This window comes from Trichinella spiralis, assembly GCF_000181795.1.
Source record: "Trichinella spiralis strain ISS 195 chromosome Unknown Scfld9, whole genome shotgun sequence".
Taxonomy (NCBI): domain Eukaryota; kingdom Metazoa; phylum Nematoda; class Enoplea; order Trichinellida; family Trichinellidae; genus Trichinella; species Trichinella spiralis.
In genome coordinates this window covers 51,645-72,325 of record NW_003526948.1, presented here as the reverse complement: position 1 = coordinate 72,325, position 20,681 = coordinate 51,645, and the positions used below count along the sequence as shown (strand labels likewise).

General features: G+C 31.3%; 6 protein-coding genes across 6 annotated transcripts; 5 read left to right on the top strand and 1 right to left on the bottom strand.

Annotated features, from left to right (window-relative positions):
- Positions 1–64: 64 nt before the first annotated feature.
- Positions 65–1,445, top strand: Tsp_09406 (granulin superfamily). Its single transcript, XM_003371123.1, has 6 exons — positions 65–139; positions 196–441; positions 785–920; positions 1,000–1,091; positions 1,141–1,308; positions 1,359–1,445. Exons 1-6 carry the CDS (start codon positions 65–67, stop codon positions 1,443–1,445), a joined length of 804 nt encoding a protein of 267 aa, XP_003371171.1.
- A 1,127-nt stretch (positions 1,446–2,572) lies between these two features.
- On the top strand, positions 2,573–3,369 carry Tsp_09407 (hypothetical protein). Its single transcript, XM_003371122.1, has 3 exons — positions 2,573–2,626; positions 2,758–2,840; positions 3,204–3,369. The coding sequence occupies exons 1-3, from the start codon at positions 2,573–2,575 to the stop codon at positions 3,367–3,369; spliced, it is 303 nt and encodes a 100-aa protein (XP_003371170.1).
- A 5,623-nt stretch (positions 3,370–8,992) lies between these two features.
- Positions 8,993–10,057, top strand: Tsp_09408 (7 transmembrane receptor). The gene has a single exon (XM_003371121.1). It carries the CDS (start codon positions 8,993–8,995, stop codon positions 10,055–10,057), a length of 1,065 nt encoding a protein of 354 aa, XP_003371169.1.
- Positions 10,058–10,473: 416 nt separating this feature from the next.
- Positions 10,474–12,431, top strand: Tsp_09409 (hypothetical protein). Its single transcript, XM_003371120.1, has 6 exons — positions 10,474–10,533; positions 10,924–11,027; positions 11,451–11,540; positions 11,814–11,906; positions 12,016–12,131; positions 12,319–12,431. Exons 1-6 carry the CDS (start codon positions 10,474–10,476, stop codon positions 12,429–12,431), a joined length of 576 nt encoding a protein of 191 aa, XP_003371168.1.
- Positions 12,432–13,804: 1,373 nt separating this feature from the next.
- Tsp_09410 (hypothetical protein) lies at positions 13,805–15,332 on the bottom strand. Its single transcript, XM_003371119.1, has 6 exons — positions 15,325–15,332; positions 15,116–15,207; positions 14,936–15,016; positions 14,605–14,688; positions 14,497–14,502; positions 13,805–13,968 (listed from the first exon to the last, which is right to left on the bottom strand). Exons 1-6 carry the CDS (start codon positions 15,330–15,332, stop codon positions 13,805–13,807), a joined length of 435 nt encoding a protein of 144 aa, XP_003371167.1.
- A 2,814-nt stretch (positions 15,333–18,146) lies between these two features.
- On the top strand, positions 18,147–19,584 carry Tsp_09411 (hypothetical protein). Its single transcript, XM_003371118.1, has 6 exons — positions 18,147–18,274; positions 18,334–18,524; positions 18,997–19,115; positions 19,183–19,236; positions 19,320–19,385; positions 19,489–19,584. The coding sequence occupies exons 1-6, from the start codon at positions 18,147–18,149 to the stop codon at positions 19,582–19,584; spliced, it is 654 nt and encodes a 217-aa protein (XP_003371166.1).
- The last annotated feature ends 1,097 nt before the right edge of the window (positions 19,585–20,681 follow it).

Below are 20,681 nucleotides of genomic sequence, written 5' to 3'. Positions count from 1 at the left end.
GATTTTTCAGCACAAGGTTAGTTTGAGCGTGAAGCGGACGGTTGACTGCCACTCGCCTTGCGCAATGGATGCTTACAAGAAAGTGTACCTCAGCTTTCCAATGCTGATCATCCTGTCCATGCTTATCTTAGATCAGAAGGTATTTTTGTTTGGTTTCTCAGTCTTCACAGTTTGTATAGTGTGAATTTGTTGCAGGTTTTCTTGGCCCAAGCTTGCATTGAAGGTCAGCAGCAGTGTCCGAATGGATATACTTGCTGCGGATTTAAAAGCGGCTATTGGCGATGTTGTCCGTTCAGAAATGGCGTGTGCTGTGCGGATGGAATCAACTGCTGCGCGCACAACGCCCAATGTGATTCTGAAAAGAGACTCTGCATTAAAGAAAACAACGAAACATATCCCACATGGCGCAATGATTTGCTAGGAGTTCCAGACGATCAACAAGTAAGTGAGATCAACAGACAACAAGCAGTAGTAGGATCAACAGGAACGATCGTTCTCTTTTGAAACATTGACTTGCTTTTAATGAAATTAAACCAGAATTAAGATCATTAGAATTAGAACTTCATAATAATAATAATAATAATAATTAATATTTAATTTGATGCTAACTAGATATATGTGCAAAACAGAGTTTGTGAGTCGAAGTTGGATTTCAAATTTTCAGCAATTTTCATTTGCTACGCTGAATTTTGATTTTGAACCTTTTTTTGTTGTAATTCAATGAAAAGCAATATTATTATTATTATTATGCTCATTGAAGACAAGATTGTTTGTTATTATTCAGATAGCATACGCTGAAGGAGAGGACGTGGTTTTTGGTACAGAGCACATCAACGTTCCAACATTATGCCCTGATAAAATGTCGAAATGCGATGAAAAGAGCACTTGCTGCGAAACTGTTCACGGCCAGTGGGCTTGCTGTAAATTTTTATGAACAATTTGCTGCAAGCATTTATGAATAATATAATAATGCATATTTAAAATTGGCTACTTTGACAGGCTCTCTTTCCAAAGCTGTCTGCTGTTCTGATAAGTTGCATTGTTGTCCTGAAGGAACTCAGTGTGATATGAAGCACAATCGTTGCACTCAAGTAAATTTAATTTTCCAACATATTGCAGTTGATATTTTTTTAATTGCAGGAAAATGACTCGTCATTTGACAATTCTACCACACCACTGTACGGACTGAATATTGACATCGGTATTCCAAAGTATTTAATCCGAAAGAGCAAGATCATAATAGGTTGTCCAGAAAAATCACAGCTTTGCCGGGGAAAACATTCAACTGGATGTTGTCCACTGAAAAACGTAAGTTTAATCTGAAACGGCAAACTGTCTTCTTATCAAATATATTTCAGGGCGTTTGCTGTGATGATAACCTAAGTTGCTGTCCAGAAGGCTATGAGTGCTCTAAAAATGGGAAGTGCCGAAAGTTAGAAGTTTGAAGAAAAATATCTTATCCCTGACCCGCAGTGTGGGTATACAATTAAGAAAGCTTCATAGTTATGAAATTATGATTACTAATGCAATAATTGATCTAAATTTGGTAGTTTCAGAATATAAAACTTCTGGAATTTTATAATTCTTTAAGCATTTCAATCAAATCAACTCATTCTCATCAAGTAGAATGATACTTTGCATTGCAAAAGTAGTACTTACTATTTATTAGCTGGCTAGCTTTGAAAATGAAGAATTTGAAAATGTTTCGTTTTGCTTTCTCAGAAAATGAAAAATAAAAATTTCTGAACCACAGACGTCGTCTACCCGCGCCGCTTCGACGAAAAAAGCACACTTAATTACAAGGCAATTTATATGTTTGGAAATTTACAAAAAGAATTTAAAAAATTTTGATTTCTCATCAGCTGTGCTCACTTAATAATTGCTGAATATCAGGATTCCATGCAAAATGCATGGATTGATTAAATTGCAATTCCAAAGCTTTGAATATTTCCATTGAAATTTGTAATTTGCAAATTTTGCAATAAATGGTTTTCAATTATAATGCGATTCCAAAACAGCGACGATATTATATGGAGGAATTATTATACGCCGTTGTATCACAGCTTTCAAAGCATTTGGCAACATTAAAATTTTGTACATTAACTAACTTTACATGCTAATAATGAATGCATTTCGCAGCTAAAGTTTAATATGAAGTATTTTTTGTATAATATGATAACGTAATTAACACTGCAATAAATGTGAAGTATTGAAAATGATCAGAGTTACTAATAATAGAAATTACCTCAGGTTAGCTGAGCAAAGACAGCAGACTACTACTTGTTAAATATGCATGCGTACTATTTTATAATTTATAATTTATTATTAACTACTCCCTGCCATAAGTTCACTAAAGTGATACGAAAAAAGCACTTGTTGCGCAAGTTTGAAGATTATTTTAGTAGCACAGGAAAGCATGCATCATCACAATCTTCGACTTGTTACTAAAATAATCTTTAAACTTTGACTAATTTTAACGCTACTTTATTTATTATCTAAAATTATCCAATTAAAAAATTCTAATAAAAATAGCACAGAGTCGCTTATATGAGAACTCTGGTGAGTTTGATTAATGAATGTCACGGGAATGAATAAAATAAGACAGACCTCTGAAACGCAAGCAACTGTTTGAATGCCGCAACATCAATTTTATGCTATGCTATTATGTAATACTGCAGTGTCAGTTAATTTATTTTTGTTTTTGCGAAAAACACTTTTCGTGGAAATGGCATATTTATTGTTATATTTAAAATGAAGCTATACCCTATTATATCGTGCGATTTAGAACAAACAGTGCACGGCATTTGCTTTCCTTTTAGCTTTCTTTGCATTTGTTTATCGTGAGTAGCAAAAGCAAAACAATGAATTTGTAACCGTGTAATTTGACTTACTTTAAATGATATTAAAGTATTATTTCCTTTCAGCATGGAACAAGTGAGAAATGGAAAAAAACATGATCTTAGTTACAAAAAATACTTTACATAAAAATTTTCGTAAATATGAGCTTTTGCATTATTCTTTTAGAATATAATGAAAAAGTTTAATTTTTATGTATTGCTTTTTATTTATGTTTATTTGCATTTAATTGTAAATTCAAAATTGCACCAAAATATGTTTGTACTTAAATTTCTCATTTCTGATGGTATAAAGTACTTTTATTATTTTGCATATTCATTTATTAGGTTTCAGTTGTTAATTTGAAGTATATGTATTGTTAATGCAAATCAACTTACTGTAACCACGCTTATAATGAATGTCGTTTCCAAATTAATAATTGATGCACAATGTTTCTTTGTGGTTTTGCAATTACAAATTTCTGATCTCATCTTGGCTGCATTGCGTGCAGTGCATTGTTCGAATTTTGTATAGCACTTCTACGGACCATGTTTACAATCATAGTATAGAGAATAAAAGATAAAAGCTGACCATCATCAGTAAGCTATGCATCAAAGATAGAAAGCGTTAAAAATTGATAACAATTTCTAGATTGGAAAGGTTAGCTTCCGCCTCAATGAATTCATGGTCAATTTATTTTACAAAGCGTGCATGCTGCGAACTGATGAAACACAGAAACAGCATATTTTATAAATGAGCAATTTGCACTGTATTAACATTTTCACTGTAAAGTGATTAGAAATTTCAATTTTCATCTATTGCGAATGGTACGTGAAAGTTCAATATTTGTATTGAGTCGTTCATAAAGTTTAAAATTGTACTGTATTTCATCAATTAAACTTTCAATATTCTATTATAGTTTTAAATCTGAATGAATAATAGATTTAACACAATGAACCCGCAATTAAGGCAATTACCTATGAAAATACGTTGAAATTCATGGTATGAAAAAGGAAATTACTGCTGATTTTGAAAAGAATGAAATTAATAATGTATTCGAATCATCAAAATGAAATAGATGAATTGTAATAGTAAACATTCAGGCTTCATAAAATGCAAAATATTTTGTCTGATAATTGGATTCTTTAAATTATTTTTATATTTAAAGTTAAAGTTTTTATCCAAAATTGCATTGCAAACTGTAAAGTGATTGTCTAAAGTTAGCATATTAGTGCTCTGCATATGCATGCAAATAATTTCAAAATTAAGATGCACCAAGCACATAGTTGTTTACTTTTGATATTCTGAGTAAGTAAATGAAAGCCTGAATTTTTCATATGTTTCAAAGCTTTTCATGCAATAATGCACAAGCGAATATGGTCATTTATAGATAAAAGCTTGATATAAATATTAGGCAAGATAATGATTTGTTGAAAGATAAATAAGGATCATCTTTTGATCTTTTCTTATTCAAGTGTTTCAGACGTGCTTTCCCAATGTCATGAATATTGATTTGAACACGAAGATGTAATGTTTATCAATTATAAGCAATGATCATTTCAACAGAGAATTCGGCCTCTTTTTCTCACGTTAAAAAATTAATATTAATGCTTTTCAGCAATACTTAACCAAGCCCAGTTGTTATCAAATTCAAGGCATTTGTATTAAAACATTGTATTAGTAAATTTTTTCTGAACAAAGTTTGAACCGCTATGAAATAAATTTCTAATTGTGATCAGGTGAAATTATCAGGCTATAATTATTGAATATTTACTGTTGAAAATATTATTGAATAATTCAAATGTAAGAGATTATGTTTCCTTTAATAAATAGTTTACACAGTGTTTCTTTAAAATGCGCAATCCAATGAAAAAATATGGATAGCACAACAACAATGTTTACCTCATGCTGTTTATAACAGAAATGTTCAACTTTTTGAAACAACATTATCATTTATAGATATTTAGATTATTTTTAATAACGTAGGGTTTTATGAAAATAATAATACTTCAGAATTTGTCTTATGGGGCAGTTGCATATGCAGATAAGTGGAATCATTACGTTCGTCATGTATATCTTTATTTGGCAGCAATGGATTAACACTTAATCCATTTTATGACTGAAATCAATAATTTTAAATGAGTCACGTAGCATTAAATCAACTTATTTTATTTTATTAAACTGAAAGCTGATTTTTAAGAATTGTGCTATTTAAATGTGGTAAGCTAATTTCAAATAATTCACTCATGATGAAGAAAAATTTCTTTCAAACATAATTCTGAACTATTTTATTAGATCATCAATTTCAACAACACCTCGTGTGATTTCAGCTATACACAAAAACATTTCATCATTCCAGCTTTATTTGTCAAGGGAAAGCTAGATCATCAGTTGAAAAAAGCCTAATCAAAGCATGAAATGCAAACTGCGATCTAAGTATTTTTTGAGGCATGTTTGTTTGCATGTTTTGAAATAAAAAATTGTTGCACATATTACACTTGCCACATTTATAATAAAAACTGTAATTTATATTCATATTTATAGTACTGTTTTAAGTCAACAAAATTGGTTTTGTTGATTCATTTAATTAACATGTACCATAAAAATTGACATTCAACCATATTTCTTGAGAATTTTTCCAGTCGATTAATATGGAAGTTAATCAGTTGGTATAATATTTGCGAAACAAGGCTACAGCACTTGCTATATATATTGCCTGCCTATTTTATACTCTATTTTCATGGAATAAATACAACAAATGATCTGCTTCATCTGCTGCAATTAAGAATATTTAAAATTGCACTGTTTCTTTACAATTGTAAGATCATTTATTTGTTAATATTTGTTTGGCATTATAGTAAATTGTGGTAAAACTTTCAATTCAACTGATGAAAATGACTTCAAGTAGACAAAAAACCATAAACAGAAATGTTATTACTCTTAATTCGTCTTATTGTAAGCAAGTGATGACAAGTTGCAAAGCAAATATTATTAGCTACGTTGTTTCTGCATAAAACTGTTTTATTATTTGCAGTTAAAAGTGTTCAAATGCGTGTAAGTTATAGTTAATTATCTTTGGTTTCAATGACGTGAATCAAACCGCTGTTTGCACAAAGAATGCAAATTCTCCGCTTTGTTTAACATTCATATCAGTAAAGACGAAGATTTTATTGTTTGTCTTTCACTTTATGCCATGACACAGAAGCAGAATGCGGGACTACTGGAGAACAGCAGGAAATGAGCTGTAATTATTTATGCTAGTTTGAATTTTTATCGCAGACGTTTGCTACAAAATGTGCTACTAAAATGCATATTCAATGAAGCCCATCAAACAAACAACAAGCAAATGATCATTAAACATATATATTTATGCGGAAGTAAGATTTAAATTTTATACTTTACTAAAAAGTTATAGTGTAAGCGGTGCTTATCAACAGCTTAATCAGCATTGTTAAAACACATATCATGAAATTAAAGAAAATAAGTTTTTCTGAAACAACACGCGTCGACATTTTAATAAAAATAAAATTCTGTTTATTTATCTAGACAAAATATTTTTAACAAAAAAGTAATAGTTTTGCAAGAACATAGCTTACTGTAATGCTAAAATTCATGTTTGTTTTATAACGACCTCGTTTTAAATTTACTTTTTAAAAAATTTCGTCTAACATTAATGACTTGTAAATTTCTTACAAAAGCTTTGAATGCACATTTAAGTTGTCATCGTTATTGAAGATTTAAAAGAAAAAATTATACCTTTATTTGATTGATAAATTGCAGCTTTAGAAAGAAATTGAAAGATGCAAAGCTTGTTCCGTTTCAAGAAGCATAAATAATAAATCAGTTGCACATTTTTAATAAATTCTGAAATCGGCCACTTTAAAGATCACATCATCCGCATTCTCATCTCATCTATCCGCATGTAACCAAATAATTCTATAAAGGTAAGCAATCATTATTATATTTCCAATAAATCAGAAATTTTTTATCAATGCAATTCTAAATTTTATTGAAACCAAATTCTTGCAATTTTATGATCCAGTTTGAACATGTTTTCTGTAGTTCTAACAATGAGTTGCTCGTGGAAAATTAATTAAAATAAATCTGAATTACATTCTCATGCAACAGTACGAAAAGGCCAAAGCAAGCACTACTGCTAGAAACTTCACCTTAACACCTTATAAATGTTTAAGCAAGAAACAGTTGTTTGTCTACGGGTTTTCAATTTATGAAAATGCCACATCTCTTTGTAATTTCAATACAAAATAACTTTTTTTCTTATTGTTCACGGGCTAAGCACACATCAGTAATGAAATTTCACTAAAGCAAATAGAAAGATAAAACCTTTGCACTTAAAATAAAAATTCATATTCTAGAAATGAAATTTTATAATTGTTTACGCTTGAACTTTAAATATGATTAGTCAACTAAATTTTTTCTTACGGAAGTACACCTGAAATAGCTAATGATTTCTTTAAAATATAATGGCACAGTTTGATTTTTAATCTTAGATAATGCTTTTAAATTTCAACACCTGACAACTAACTGCGCTTTTAATTATATGCATATAAAAATGTACAGCCTATCAGTACAACAGTAACACTTTCCTTCCTTGAACTGGATAGTTCTACAGTATTTTTACAAGTAATAACTACAGAATACTGTGTCAGTGTATTAGGACATGTGCTTTGATATTTTCAAAAATTATTGGAAACAATTTTCTGTTCATCTGTCTCTTTTTGTAAAGTTATTTTTACAAGGTTTTAATTGCCTTAGAAAGCAATGTTCTGGCTTTAAATTTGCATCGTTGAAATCATTACCAAATACTTATTCGACTTTGAGGACTTTTGCAGATTATTCTTTACTCTAGGTCAAATTAAACTACTGAGAATGTATGCTGAAGGAAATTTCTTTGAATAATGACATGAATATAAGTCGAAAACGCAAGCAAAAGTAACACAAGTATAAAGCATTAAAGACAGGAAGTGAAGCATGTAAGTTGCGCTGATGGCAAACTTTCTGAAAACAGAGAAAAATCAAATTTTTTTATTTTTAGTAAGTTGCGCTTTTGCAAAACTTATATGCTCATATATTTCGTATGATTAAGTAGTTCCCAAAGCACGTTCATCAATCTTAATAACTTCAGCCAATTGTTTGACAAGGTTTAACTGATAAAGTAATTATGCTGTTTGCCACAACATATAATTTAACTTTAAACAAACGCTATTAATAAAAATGGAGTAGAGTAAATAACATGTTAACAATATTTTGAAATTTTTTGTTCACATCAATAAGGAAACAAATGAAAAGAACGGAAAACAAACATGCATGGACCCAAAATGAATGAAAACCATTTTATTTACATTGTCAATTCGCCCAATTGAACATTTCATCAGCAATTTATTGAAAAACACGCTGAAATTTACTATATGGTAAATTTTTCTTTGTTTTAAAGCTTTTAATTAGATCGTCTTGGGTTTGCTTGACTTCTAGTTTGTTCGAGATTGTAAAATCGTGTAATACATTTTAATAGCCAATGACAATTGACAATGGCTATAATCATGGACTGTTTTCCAGTAAATCCCGAGTCGGTTACCCGAGGCGTACTTCATTTGGCCAGCGAGGCATCAGCTCTGATCGATTCATACAAGAGCGCTTAATAAAGTTAGAGAGCAGTAGATGAAAACAGCAAATAGAAGGCGCAAACTATAGGCAATTAATAGGTGATATTTGGAGGAAAATATTTTAAATATAAAAAGCTGAATAAACATGGTTGAAAGTCTGTTGCTTCACCTGTTTGCGAAAAAGACTGAAATATCAGCTTTGCGAAATAATATTGCCGTTCTGGTTTAGACTGATAAGCAAAGCAAGCCTTCTTCGTAACGGCACTATTGACGAAATTTGACTCCTTTGCGAAACTTGATGGTAACGAAGAGCCCACGAGTGGACGTCATTTGAGTGGCGCCAGTATGAATGCTGCAGGTAGCGCTGCAGATTGTTGCCAATCAGCAAATAAACGCCAGCCACGCCCTACTCCGGCTGAGCATAATTATTGAAAAGTAGCCTAATCTGCCTAGTGAGAGAAAGCCGTTTAGATCGGCTGAGCACGGTCGGAATTTATTTGGCCGGCCAAAAGTGCTTCACAGTTAGGATCTGGATGAATCAGTCTAACATTACAGAAGAACTGGAAGTGCTGAAATGGCGTCAACAAGCTTACAGTGTTGCTGTGCCTGTTTTTGTTGCAATATGCATTCTAGTGATGGTGGCGAATCTTTGCGTACTTGTCACATTAAGATGGCTTCATACAAAACTAACGCCTACACTTAGGCTCACTGTTAGCTTAGCCATTTCAGATGTGTGGACGTCAACTGTGGTTGCTGTCAGCATGGTATTTAACAGCTATCTTGTAGTGGTGATGCACGTTCCGGTTAGCACTTGTGTTGCTCTGACGTTCGAAGGAATTCGCATGGGCGGTCTGTTAACTGGATGCTTTCATCTACTGGCTTTGTCGGTTAATCATTATCTGCTCATCGTGAAGCCATTTTTATATCCGAAATTATTAAGCAGCAGACGTACAATTGTGGTGATTGTATTGTTATGGCTTGTGCCACCCACTGTTATGCTCACTTTTTTTGCATCGCTTGAAGGCCAAGGCTATCGATCTGAAGAAGGCTATTGTTTGAATGTAGCTTTCTTTCACAGACTGGAATTTCGTCTGGTTATATTTTTGCTCATCTGTTTGTTGTTGGTTATCATGTCAGTGTTGTATTTGCTTATATTCTGCATGCTTAATCGGCTGGAGAAGCGGTTTTCTAAAACAAGACGATCTGACCCATGCAGCCAGCAGCAGCAGTTGAGTAAAAAGCGTAAAGTACTGACGACAAGCTTAATCATATGGGGAACATTTTTGCTTGGATGGGTACCAAGCAGTGTTATTTTTGTACTTACTTGCGCCACCTGCCCTTATCCATACTCAAAGTCATCAGCAATTAGCGTCGTATTTGCTACCAGTGTACTGGCCAACTTTTGCATTCTCATCAAGAGTTTGATCAATCCAGTAATTTATGCGGTCCGCATTCCTGAAATACGTGGCGTTCTGCTTAATTGGGTTCATCGTGGAACCGGGTCTGATTCTAAAGCACCTGTTGTTGGTGAAGATGCTCGTCGAATCACTGACAGAGGAGATCAGAGATCTCTGTTAGAGTCACGTCTAGCACCCTGATTGCATTGTTTGATAGCGCTTTTTGTTTTCTGCCTTTCCTGACCAGTGCTGCTTTTGTTTCCCATATTACTCTGCAATTTCTGCTATTGCCGCTGCAGTTAGTAAGCCATACACGCTTGCGAAGTTTTGCGCATTTGTTTACTATATATATATATATATGTGTGTGTGTGTGTGAAGTGAAGAAAAAAAATTTTTTTGTGTTCAGTCGTTTTTTATTTTTAATTTCTTTAGTTTTGGTAGGAACATTGGGTGACGTAAAGCAGTGTTTTGTGCAAAGTAAATATTCTGTTCTTAAAACAATCTTTTCAAAATGCATGCTAAGGCTGTTTTTTTACTTTTTCCGGTAGTTATCAGAATATCCATGGAAATTTTACGATTTTAAGTGATTTTAAAATTTGTGAGGATTATGTGCGATGATGTGTCGCTGCATGGAAAAAGCAAATAATGCATTGAATTTGACATGTCGAGTAACAGTGGTATTTCCAAACTGAATTAGGCTAAGGAAATGGCTGTAGTTCGTCTATTGCAAGTTTCATTGCTAGAGCAACTTACTTGAAAGTGCAGTGCAGTGATCACTCAGTTGTCTAAACATTGTTGAGTTCTAAGCTGAATTACACGCATAAACAAATGTTCGCTTTGTTAAATTGCACTCTGTTTGCCTTGCAAAGTATCTTGTGTTCAATGAAAGGAAAAGAGATAACAATTACGCCATAAGGCCATAAGGAAAGTATGATAAGTGCAGCTGTTTTAATGCATGTTTGATTAGTTTTTCTCTCAGTTTTAAAACTATATGAAAGTTTTACAGTTATTTATAATTTACTGTTTTGTTTTCATTATGAAATATATTATGTCTATTGGAAATTCAGACACTTTTATGCTATGATATTTGTAGCAATAAAGCAGATTTGCATTCACTATTTACTTTAATGCCATGTCAATTTTTATCAGAAGAAAGACCATTAATTTTTCAGTAATAAAAATTTATTATTTTTAATAAAACAACTTTTTATGACAAAATAATGTTGTTTGTTTTTTTTATTTTCAATCATTATGCCTGTAATGTTTTACAGGTAGCAATCTATTGCATACTGAATGATAAAGTTGTATCTAAGGTCAAAAGCAGCTGATGAAAAGTGAAAAATGTAATTTAGCAGGTCAAGAGATTAATCTTAGAGGATAAAATTGCCAACATACGTGGGAAAAATTACTACAAATGGTTATCTGAAATATAGCATGGTTTAAGTGAATAACAGTGAAATAAATAAATTTTCATCTATTCTTGCTAGTATCATATAATATTTCAAGAAAGTGACACTAGTTTAGAAAAATTTTTGATTAGAATCTTGTCTATCAGTTTTTGCTAAACAGTTCATTAAGTTTTATGCTTGTACAGCTTTTACTCTGTAAACGGCAATGCCTTTAAATATAACGACGACAAAGCATGTGATATCATATTTTCAGTTGAACGAATGGAAATTTTAAAGTTATTTACCAAACAATGTTTTTATTGGTTTTATTATAAAAAGCAAGTGATGAATCGTTTTGATGCTTAAAATTACATGGTAGAATTCAGCATAATTTTATTTACATCCTGATGGCAATTTATGATTTATTTTGCTCTGATTTTAAACATGCAAGATGTATACTTGCATTTTGTTTTGTAACAAAATTTGTATTTTACCCAGAAGAAAAATTACATTAAAGCTATCGTCACCTTTTGAACATGCATTATTTAAACAGTTGCGAAATATTTAAGTTTCGTAAAAATTGCCTCAGTACGTAATTTAGAAGTGTACAAAATCGATTTGTCTTCTTTTGGAGAATCAGCGACAGATTCATTAGTGTTCCGGTCTTAAGCTTTCTTAATTGAATATGCTCATGAATCATTTCTACAGCATACTAACTGGGAATTGAAAACTGCGTATTTTTAGTCTGAAAGTAAAATGTAACATCTGAAGAAGAGAGCTGCTTAAAAATATTCACAATAGTAGTTTCTTTGTGCATCCAGAAAAAGGTGTTGAATTTTTCAAACAAGCAGCAAACAATTCTTGCTATGTGCATTATCCCATTAGTGGTGTATATTTTTACATAAAACATTTCATTGTGCACTTGCATTGGAAATTTTATTCCATTAAATTACGTAGACGATTGATGTTTTAATGCTTTTTGATAATGATACTCAATGTATAGAGTGGATTATCACTGTTTTTTGAGTAGGCGTGATTGTTTGTAATCAATAAATTTGAGATTTGTGTTTTCAGATGTTGCATGGCAAGGTTATGCCGATAAAACAATGCTTCACTTGACTCATTGCAAAACACTAAATATTGCAATTGACGTATCAGATTTCCTATACTTGATAACTAACTGTTAAATTGTTCAAGAAAATATAAGCATAATTAGTAATGTAAATTCTGTATTTACTAGTGCTTTAAATAGCTTGGAAATTATTGGCAAGTGGAATTGCACTGGGCGTGCAATCTTTCGAATAAGCAATAATCATGGACAGCCTGGCACCTATATAATATGCAGTAAATCCTATAAAGTCGATTCGAGAGTCTGCTAAACATTAACATTTATATTTCATGGTGCAGATTGCAAAGGGCAAATATTTTGTTTATGATGTTTCAGCACAAACGCAATAAAAGACAAAACCGAGTGTGAATTGGAATTGTTCATTGACTATCGTCTCAGTGACCAATCCATTATAAATGATAAATAACCTCCTTTCATTTCACAATTTTTCACACATCCACGAAGCTGTTAAGTTGACAGCAACTGCTGATATTATTAATTTCATTGCTGGACAGAGATTTAGATGGAATCTTCTGATCCCACTGCAACAGGACAGCTGACAGCGTATTTTAAGCATTATTATGCATAGGAATTACATTTGTGAAGTATTTGCTTGTTATGTTCGTTAGCATAATGTTGTTTTCAAAGATTGCTTGCTTTGCGCAGACGTTATAGCAAGCCCTTATAGTTCAGTTTTCAAAATGTATATTCATCATTTGAAGTTGTTCTTTAGTGCATCTTTTTATTGCAAACATTTTATTGATTGTTACTTAGCTTTAAGATATAAAACAGCTGCAACAGAACTAATTACGTCGAAGAATGTTGCTAAATAATTTTGCTAAAATTATTCAATAATCCAATTGGGGTAAAAAGTTAATTAACCATTAAGTACAGTAAAGTTATTCATTGTTTAAATTTGAAAATTTCAACATATGAAATGTTTGCTGAAGGCATTTTTGCAAGCGTTTTTGCATATTGCACCTATATTTAACCACGCATCACAGAACTGTAACGATATTAATTCACACTGCTTTGACAGTTTGCCTTGAGAAACAAACAAAGAAAATTTACTAATCATCTAACTGGTCGAGAACAGCAAGTTAATTATAAGCTGTAAAATTTAGTTTCACTATATGCATAACAGTTTAAAATAGCAAAAATTACAAATTTAGCGCTTTGACTTCCTTGTTCTGCTTTCCAAATCTGCTTTCCTTATGTGAAATAAACGTTTGTTTGCTTTTTGTATGGAAACCATTATAAAAGTATAACATGAGCAAAAATCTGCTTTTACTTTGCATTATGCATACAAATCTGAAAACTATCAGTTCGCATATAATTTTCACACACAGTTTAAGAGAAAATAAAAGCGAAAAGCACAATTAAATAAACAAAGCAAAGTTCAATCAAATGTAATTCAAACAGAAAAACACTATTGTTAATCCAGCAGCTCAATCAAATTTTCAAAGACATGATTGCAAGGGTTACAAACTGTGAATAAGCTTCCTTTGAACTAAACGAAAAATCAATGGCGGCTAACCGTAAGCTACAAACAAGCCGCTGACATAATGTTATCGGGCACTCTGAATTTGAAGCATCGCTCCAATATGAACAGTGCACTGTGAATTTCAAAAAAGAAAAAAATTAAATTATGTTGGATCAACAAAATAAACAATCTTATCTGACAATCAGAAAAATAACACACATGCAAGATAAACCAAAGTGAAATTGAGTATGTGATATAATTTTGTCAAAGCCAAGTATATCTAGCAAGCACAACAAGCAGGCATTGAATCAGTTAAATTTGATTGGAAAGTTCTTCGACTTCTCCACAAATGTTTTTTCTTGCATTCTGTTCAAATTTTTCGCTAAACAACTTTGTATGAAATATGTTTGGTATTTGCAAAAACGTTTTCAATACCTAAAATGGTTTGCTGTTAAATGAAAAATTTTCCATATAATTATAGTTTGGTTGCAGTTATACTGACATTGCTTCCCATATTAAAAAAGTTTACATCTTTTACAGTTCAAAGAAATTTGATTGGCAAATTTTTGAATTTTCTTAAACATGTAAAATTGATCGTTTCCTTCTTTGAAAAATGTAAAATTTTCTGTAAATGATAAATAAATTTTCACTTAATAATTACCGTATGCTGCATAAAAATTTTTAATATATTGGATCAAGACACTTTTATAGCATAACCCAGAATATTAATTTTTATGACGCTCCTTTAAATATGTTTCAAGCTTTAAACTCACGCTCAAACGCTTTGTACGATAAGCCTCATCAGACATTCGTGAATATTCTTGTCTGGTTTGACTCTTGTAATCTGCGTAATCTAAAAAATTTTAATTACGAGTTTTAAAAATAAAACAACTTTAGGAATCATTCCGCTTTTTCTGCTCCGCTAGCTATTTCTGCAACTGTTTCTTCCTGATTGCCAAATTTTTACTTTTAATTTTCTTTCATTTTTAATTTAATAATCGAATTAGTACACGATAATTACGTATCATTTGCAATATTAGTGACATATGAATATGCTACAGTATTATGCGTAAAATGAATTAATTTAAATTAATAACTACCTGAACTGCTCGAGCCAAGAATTGCCAATTCAATATCATAAAAATAATATGCATCTTCCATTTTGAACATTGACAGTGAATCTGCTTTTTGAAGATTTTTATGTACAATCATATCAAAAACTATGTTAGCCTAAAATTTAACATTTAACAAGAAATCAAATAGCATATATTAAAAGAAACTTGCATCTTCATAGTGAGCTTCGTCAGCAAACTCTTGAAATATCACTGCACTTTCTTGTTCATTGGAATTGGAATTCGGATTGTAACAAATGCTAAAATTTTAATATAGATAAATATTAAAAATAGATTCTAAAAATTAAATTAAGCATCCCTGAAGAAAAATTAAATGCACATCAAAGCATTAAATCACATTATTCTAGTTCAAAAACTGAAGCATTTTAATTAATTCAGTTGCTAGTTTTCTTCAGAGAAAAACATTTTTTAAACAGAAATTTCAATTATAAATTTTTTTTCATACTGTGTTACATAAAATTATAATTAGGATATTTAGGCTAGAGAAAAAACTGATTTCAACTTTATTAGCATATGTGTTTGATCAATATGAGGTATTTGATAACAGTGCAGACATATGGATTTGTCGCAATTTCAAAAACATTAATTCATTAAATTTGTGACACTGTGCAATGTTGTTGCACATCAGAGTAATAATATCTGTGAATTTCGAAACTTCATAATGTTTTTGCAATTAAAATTTATTAAGTATCAAGTTGTTCATATGTATTCAACTATTTCAGTTTCCAGTAATTATGTTAATTATATTATTTAAAAAGTATCACATTCCTTGAAGCGCATCATTTAACATTTTTTCAGTCATTTCAAATGAATTTTGTTTCTAGCAAGATAAATCTGCAAAATTTGGAAACTATTTATAAACAAAGTTAACAAAACAACTTTCTTTTTTATTACTTTTCTTAGAAACGGCTGTGCAGCAATTATGCATGTACTTATGAGACATTTATAGCATTCTTTTGGTTGAATGCATTTTCTGTGTTTAGTTATTATACAGATAACTCAAGCAGTAGCTTCAGTAAGTGTGCAACAATTTACTCTGTTTTAATTGTATGACATCAATGTACTGCAAGCAAAAAAGGCTTTATAACGAACATCAGTTGGCCAATATACTTCCGGTTTCCAATTAGTAATTATTAACAGAACTAATAGAACAGTGATTCATTGCAATATGGAAAAGCAAAAGCAATTTTTCACAACTGCTTTGCAAAGTTTTCATACAATTCGATTTAAAAATAATGTTAAAAATTCTAATATTTTTGAATTTTATATAAATAACTTGCTTTATTGTTCATTCTGTCTCTTCAATGCTATACAGATACAACATTTGCTAAAAAATCAATTATACTAAAATATCGTGCCTTGTTAATGCAATATCGATTGACAGCCAAGCGCAGATGCTAGAAAAACCAAATTCTTACATTCATTTTGTCTCAGAGCACATCAGAAAACAAACCAGCGCATTTCAGAAAGAAAATGGAAACTTAATAAATCACTTGCGTAGCATAAATGCGAAGTCACCTTAACAGGGAACAATGGGAACACCATTAGTTCATTTAATATCAAGCATCAGATGTCAACTTTATCCAAAATTTAGGATTACTAGAGGAAAAATCCTTTTCAGCATTCATTAAATTTCATGCAAAATTACTGCAAAAGTTCAAGTTGCTGTTTAACACTCAAGAAAAGAATAATGAGACGATCGTAAAATATACGTCAATGGTATCGAACATTAAAGTCATACAATAGATGCAGTTATTTCGCTTTTGATGTAACATGCCGATTTCAGTACATTAAATTTTAAAAAAATTATCAAAGCAATTTCTTACTGTTACGGCAAATGAGTGCTGATTGAAAATGGAAAAAATCATACTTATGAAAAAAAATTGAAAAAGCAACTGCTTTAGCATTTGAAAGCAAATGGCGGCATTGATCATAATATTTAAACAATTGCCAAATCCTTTTCAGAGTATGATATTGTCGTAAGGGATGATTATAAGCGTTGCAAATTCTCTCCCACCATTTTATTTTCACATTATGGTCCGTAAAGTCGGTTAATTCAAACCATATTAACTTTAATTCCTCTTCTTGATTATTCATTTTTTTTTGCAAAACTCATCTGCCTGTCGAAATATATAATAGTGTAAATCACAAATTTACAGTCCCTTATTGACTAAAATTACAGGACTAAAATAAAGATTTTCAAGTGATTTCATCCTTTTTTTCAATCTTATTGTTGACAGCCTGATGCTACAGTCAGAAATTAGCCATTAAACGTGATCATTCAAAGAACAACGGTAAAACGTAATTACTTTCATAATAACACTGTTTATAGGGTAGGCATATTTTTTTTATTAAATTTCTCGAACTTCACTGTGGGTTATAAATTGCAAATAAATGCAAAGCATCTGAATTTTAATTAAAGTGATATCAGTCACGGTCATTTCATCAAGTTTTACACTAAAATGAATGTTTTCTGAAAGCGTTTTAACGTACAAAATATATTCTTGACCGATACAGGCTACTTTAGTGGATTTACAACAGTACAATTGCATTTCTATACGACAATAAACTACTACGCGACTATCAAACAAATATTTTACTCTAAATACTTTCCTAATAACATTTTACTTTATATTACTTATATTTTCTGATTATCACTATTGAATTGTTTCGTAAGCTTTAAATTGTATATAATAATTTAGTTCGTTATATTTATGGCAATGCCATTCATATTTGCATTTCTTCAAAGCAAACATGCCTTAAACGTTAATAAGTTTTCCAAATAAACCTTTCACCTAGTCGAGATGCCTATAGTAATAATTTTTAGACACACACTGACATCATATGTAAAAATATATACATAAAAGTGGTGAAGCACCGTATTTTTCCATTTTCCATTTTCATTTTCTTGCTGTTAAATAATTTTGAACTACCTGAGTTTCAAATAAATATAAATGAAATTTGTGTTATATATTTCACGATATATTTTATATACTGCGACATCTTTATTGTTTTATGGAATTATTGTAACTGTAAGAAATAATGCATATGATTACGTGATAGTAAAAATTATACCTGATTTATGTATACTGTAATCTATTTCTATTTCCCTGTAATGAGCACATAAATAAGGAATGACTTGTTGAGTAAACCTTAGTTTGTTTTCATGTTTAAAGAAATGGAAAATCAAGGTAGCAGCAGGAAGAATCTGTTGATTGAGTCGTTCTCTGATTCAGATTCCGATGTTCCTGACTTAGAATTGGTACCCCCAAATTCTGCGAAAGTGTTTAAACCTGCTCGTTGGATGTGAATCAGATTTTTAAAAAGCTTCCCAAAAAATTTATTTAAATTTCAACTCGTTTTAGGAGGGATGTTTTGAATAATAGGCCGAAGAATCGTGAAATTAATGTTATCTATGAAAATGCATTACTTTCATCTCATATGCGGATTTGCCTGTTTACCTTGATGGCTGTGGTGCTAATTGTTTTGAGTGTGCTGACATTCTATGTCATAACTCTTCATTCAGAAATTAACGCCATAAAAGAATCACTCAAAGGTAAATGCGCATTACATTGCTTGTTATTATTTTCATGTAATATCTTCTAGACATCAACGTGTTGTTCTTAAATATTTTAGTATTATGCTTATCTTTAAAATTTGTTTTGCAAGTTCTGATTTCATTATTCTTTGATCAAAATTAGTTTTGTAGATTTAAATTTTAAAACTGTGCAGCATTGGATGGAATTTTTGTGAGAAAATTTGATAAAAGCCGTCTTTATAATATAATCAGTTAAAACTTATGATATTGTTGACAGCCAAACAGATTGCATTTTTTGAATACTTTCAGTTTCAGACATGATAAATGTAATGTGCAGAGTGTTCTGTATATGTTGAATTTTTAATAAATGTTAGCATTAGATGTTTGATTTAAGCAATGACAATTCATATGCGCATTTTTTTATTTTGGTGCATTTCTTTAATAGTTTGGTAATATTTTTATTGATGATTTTTATGTTTTTGATTAACAGGATCTCCTAAGTTGGCTGCTGTTGATACTCAGGCTACAGATCAACCACTTTTGCTCGGTCCTCGCTCATTTTTACCTTCAAATCTAACTTTGAATTTAGCTGGCATAAGTGATACTGATGTAATGCTGCTTATATTTTTTTCTGTTTTTCCCTTTTATTGTAAATGTTTTTTGTTTAAATTTCTAGAACTCTGAATTAACGACAGCTGATAAACCGATGACTACAGTAATGAATTCTTATGTATATTATTTAATATAACTAAAAATTCTGATATAATTTGTCACCACTTTAGTTCAGCTTTTGTTTACAACACATCTTTTTAGGTTGAACGCAGTACCGCAGTGCAAGACAACGTACGCTACCGGAAAGCTTTTCCTTCAGATACTTCAGTAAGTAATTATGTGTCGTGAAAGCTGTAGGATTCATCTGTTTTTGCAAACATGTTTAAAACAACTTTTTCAGCATTAATTATTTTTTAAATTGTTTATCTAGTTTTCTGCTGTATCTGAAAATACTGGAACTCCGCTTCTTGAAGAAAATTTAAGGAAAAAGGCTACAATGAGCATAAAGAACGTGATTTTTCGTTAAGCAGCGATTCCTTGGACACAAACACCGTAGGCGTGCTTCTGTAATATTCAATTATACGTTTATGTAAAAAAAGGGAAAGAAATATTTTTGTTTTATAGAAAAGTAGTCCGTGCTTTCCTAATTCGAAGTCTTGCCTCTGGATGAATTTCAATTTAAAAAATTTTTTGCATAGTTTTCTTCGATTTTTTACCATCTATGCAGTAAATTGTGACGCTACATGCTTTCCTAAGTGTTGACGACTGAATAAGATAGGTAAATTTAATAGATAAATTTGAATGAAATAAATAAATATGCAAAGTATGTGGCAATTTGGACCACTGTCATTGTAAGGACAAGCCAGGTAATGCAACTATCAGGGAATACTGTTGATTCCAGAGATGTGCTGTTGTAAATAACTTCTTAAGAGGCAACAACCGATGACACTAGATGGAAATAACCTTTGTTCTGATCATCATGGAAATTTCATACCACCACTACGGATAAGCTCGCTATGTGCCGCTTTGTCAAAAATTGTGAGCGAATAGATCTTTGCCAAGTTGAAGCTATCGTTTCCCAAGTGGAATCAATTTCTGGATGAATGGTGACTGCTTCAATCTTCCGGTTGTCTGAGTGGACCGAACTTTTTGTGTTCCTGCTACGCAGGAGTACAGTACGTAAGTCATTGATGCAGCAATGCCATGTGAACCTGACATTGATTATGTAACTGTTAGTTTAGAATCCAACCTGCATTTCATCATTACTGTATTTCAAAAAAACAGCGGAAGGGAAGTGCTTCGAGAGAAATCCATGTACTTGTGCGTATGTGTTTTGGTCTTATTGTTTATTGTTTGGGCGTTACTATTTATTAAATAAAGCAATTTATTTATTTCACGGTGATTTATTGTTGAAACACTGTCATCGTCGTTGCATCTTGAATTGAAAGTAAACAGTGCTCTTGTCAATTTGCATTATCACTGTTGTTGTCACTGTTTTGAGTCGTATAGTCTGTCCGGTCATTACTGATTATCACATGCTATGAAGCATTGGCATGCAGTCTGTTAGCTGCAAGCTAGGGTGAATGTAAGCATTCATCAGGTCATGAGATTTAATTTATATAG

Bases quoted from the DNA above. Each gene is read 5' to 3' on its own strand.
- Tsp_09406 (XM_003371123.1), top strand. From the start codon at position 65: ATGGATGCTTACAAGAAAGTGTACCTCAGCTTTCCAATGCTGATCATC. The intron at 140-195 runs GTATTTTTGTTT...AATTTGTTGCAG, and splicing joins TGCTTATCTTAGATCAGAAG to GTTTTCTTGGCCCAAGCTTG. The intron at 442-784 runs GTAAGTGAGATC...GTTATTATTCAG, and splicing joins GAGTTCCAGACGATCAACAA to ATAGCATACGCTGAAGGAGA.
- Tsp_09407 (XM_003371122.1), top strand. From the start codon at position 2,573: ATGAATGTCACGGGAATGAATAAAATAAGACAGACCTCTGAAACGCAA. The intron at 2,627-2,757 runs GTTTGAATGCCG...TTTAAAATGAAG, and splicing joins CCTCTGAAACGCAAGCAACT to CTATACCCTATTATATCGTG. The intron at 2,841-3,203 runs GTGAGTAGCAAA...GTTAATTTGAAG, and splicing joins TTTCTTTGCATTTGTTTATC to TATATGTATTGTTAATGCAA.
- Tsp_09408 (XM_003371121.1), top strand. From the start codon at position 8,993: ATGAATCAGTCTAACATTACAGAAGAACTGGAAGTGCTGAAATGGCGT.
- Tsp_09409 (XM_003371120.1), top strand. From the start codon at position 10,474: ATGTGTCGCTGCATGGAAAAAGCAAATAATGCATTGAATTTGACATGT. The intron at 11,028-11,450 runs GTAATAAAAATT...ATGCTTGTACAG, and splicing joins GAAAGACCATTAATTTTTCA to CTTTTACTCTGTAAACGGCA. The intron at 11,907-12,015 runs GTCTTAAGCTTT...TAACATCTGAAG, and splicing joins ACAGATTCATTAGTGTTCCG to AAGAGAGCTGCTTAAAAATA.
- Tsp_09410 (XM_003371119.1), bottom strand. The intron at 15,017-15,115 runs GTTTCTTTTAAT...TTCAAAAAGCAG, and splicing joins AGCTCACTATGAAGATGCAA to ATTCACTGTCAATGTTCAAA. The intron at 14,689-14,935 runs GTAGTTATTAAT...AAAATTTTTTAG, and splicing joins TCTTGGCTCGAGCAGTTCAG to ATTACGCAGATTACAAGAGT.
- Tsp_09411 (XM_003371118.1), top strand. From the start codon at position 18,147: ATGGAAAATCAAGGTAGCAGCAGGAAGAATCTGTTGATTGAGTCGTTC. The intron at 18,525-18,996 runs GTAAATGCGCAT...TTTGATTAACAG, and splicing joins CATAAAAGAATCACTCAAAG to GATCTCCTAAGTTGGCTGCT. The intron at 19,237-19,319 runs GTATATTATTTA...ACATCTTTTTAG, and splicing joins CTACAGTAATGAATTCTTAT to GTTGAACGCAGTACCGCAGT.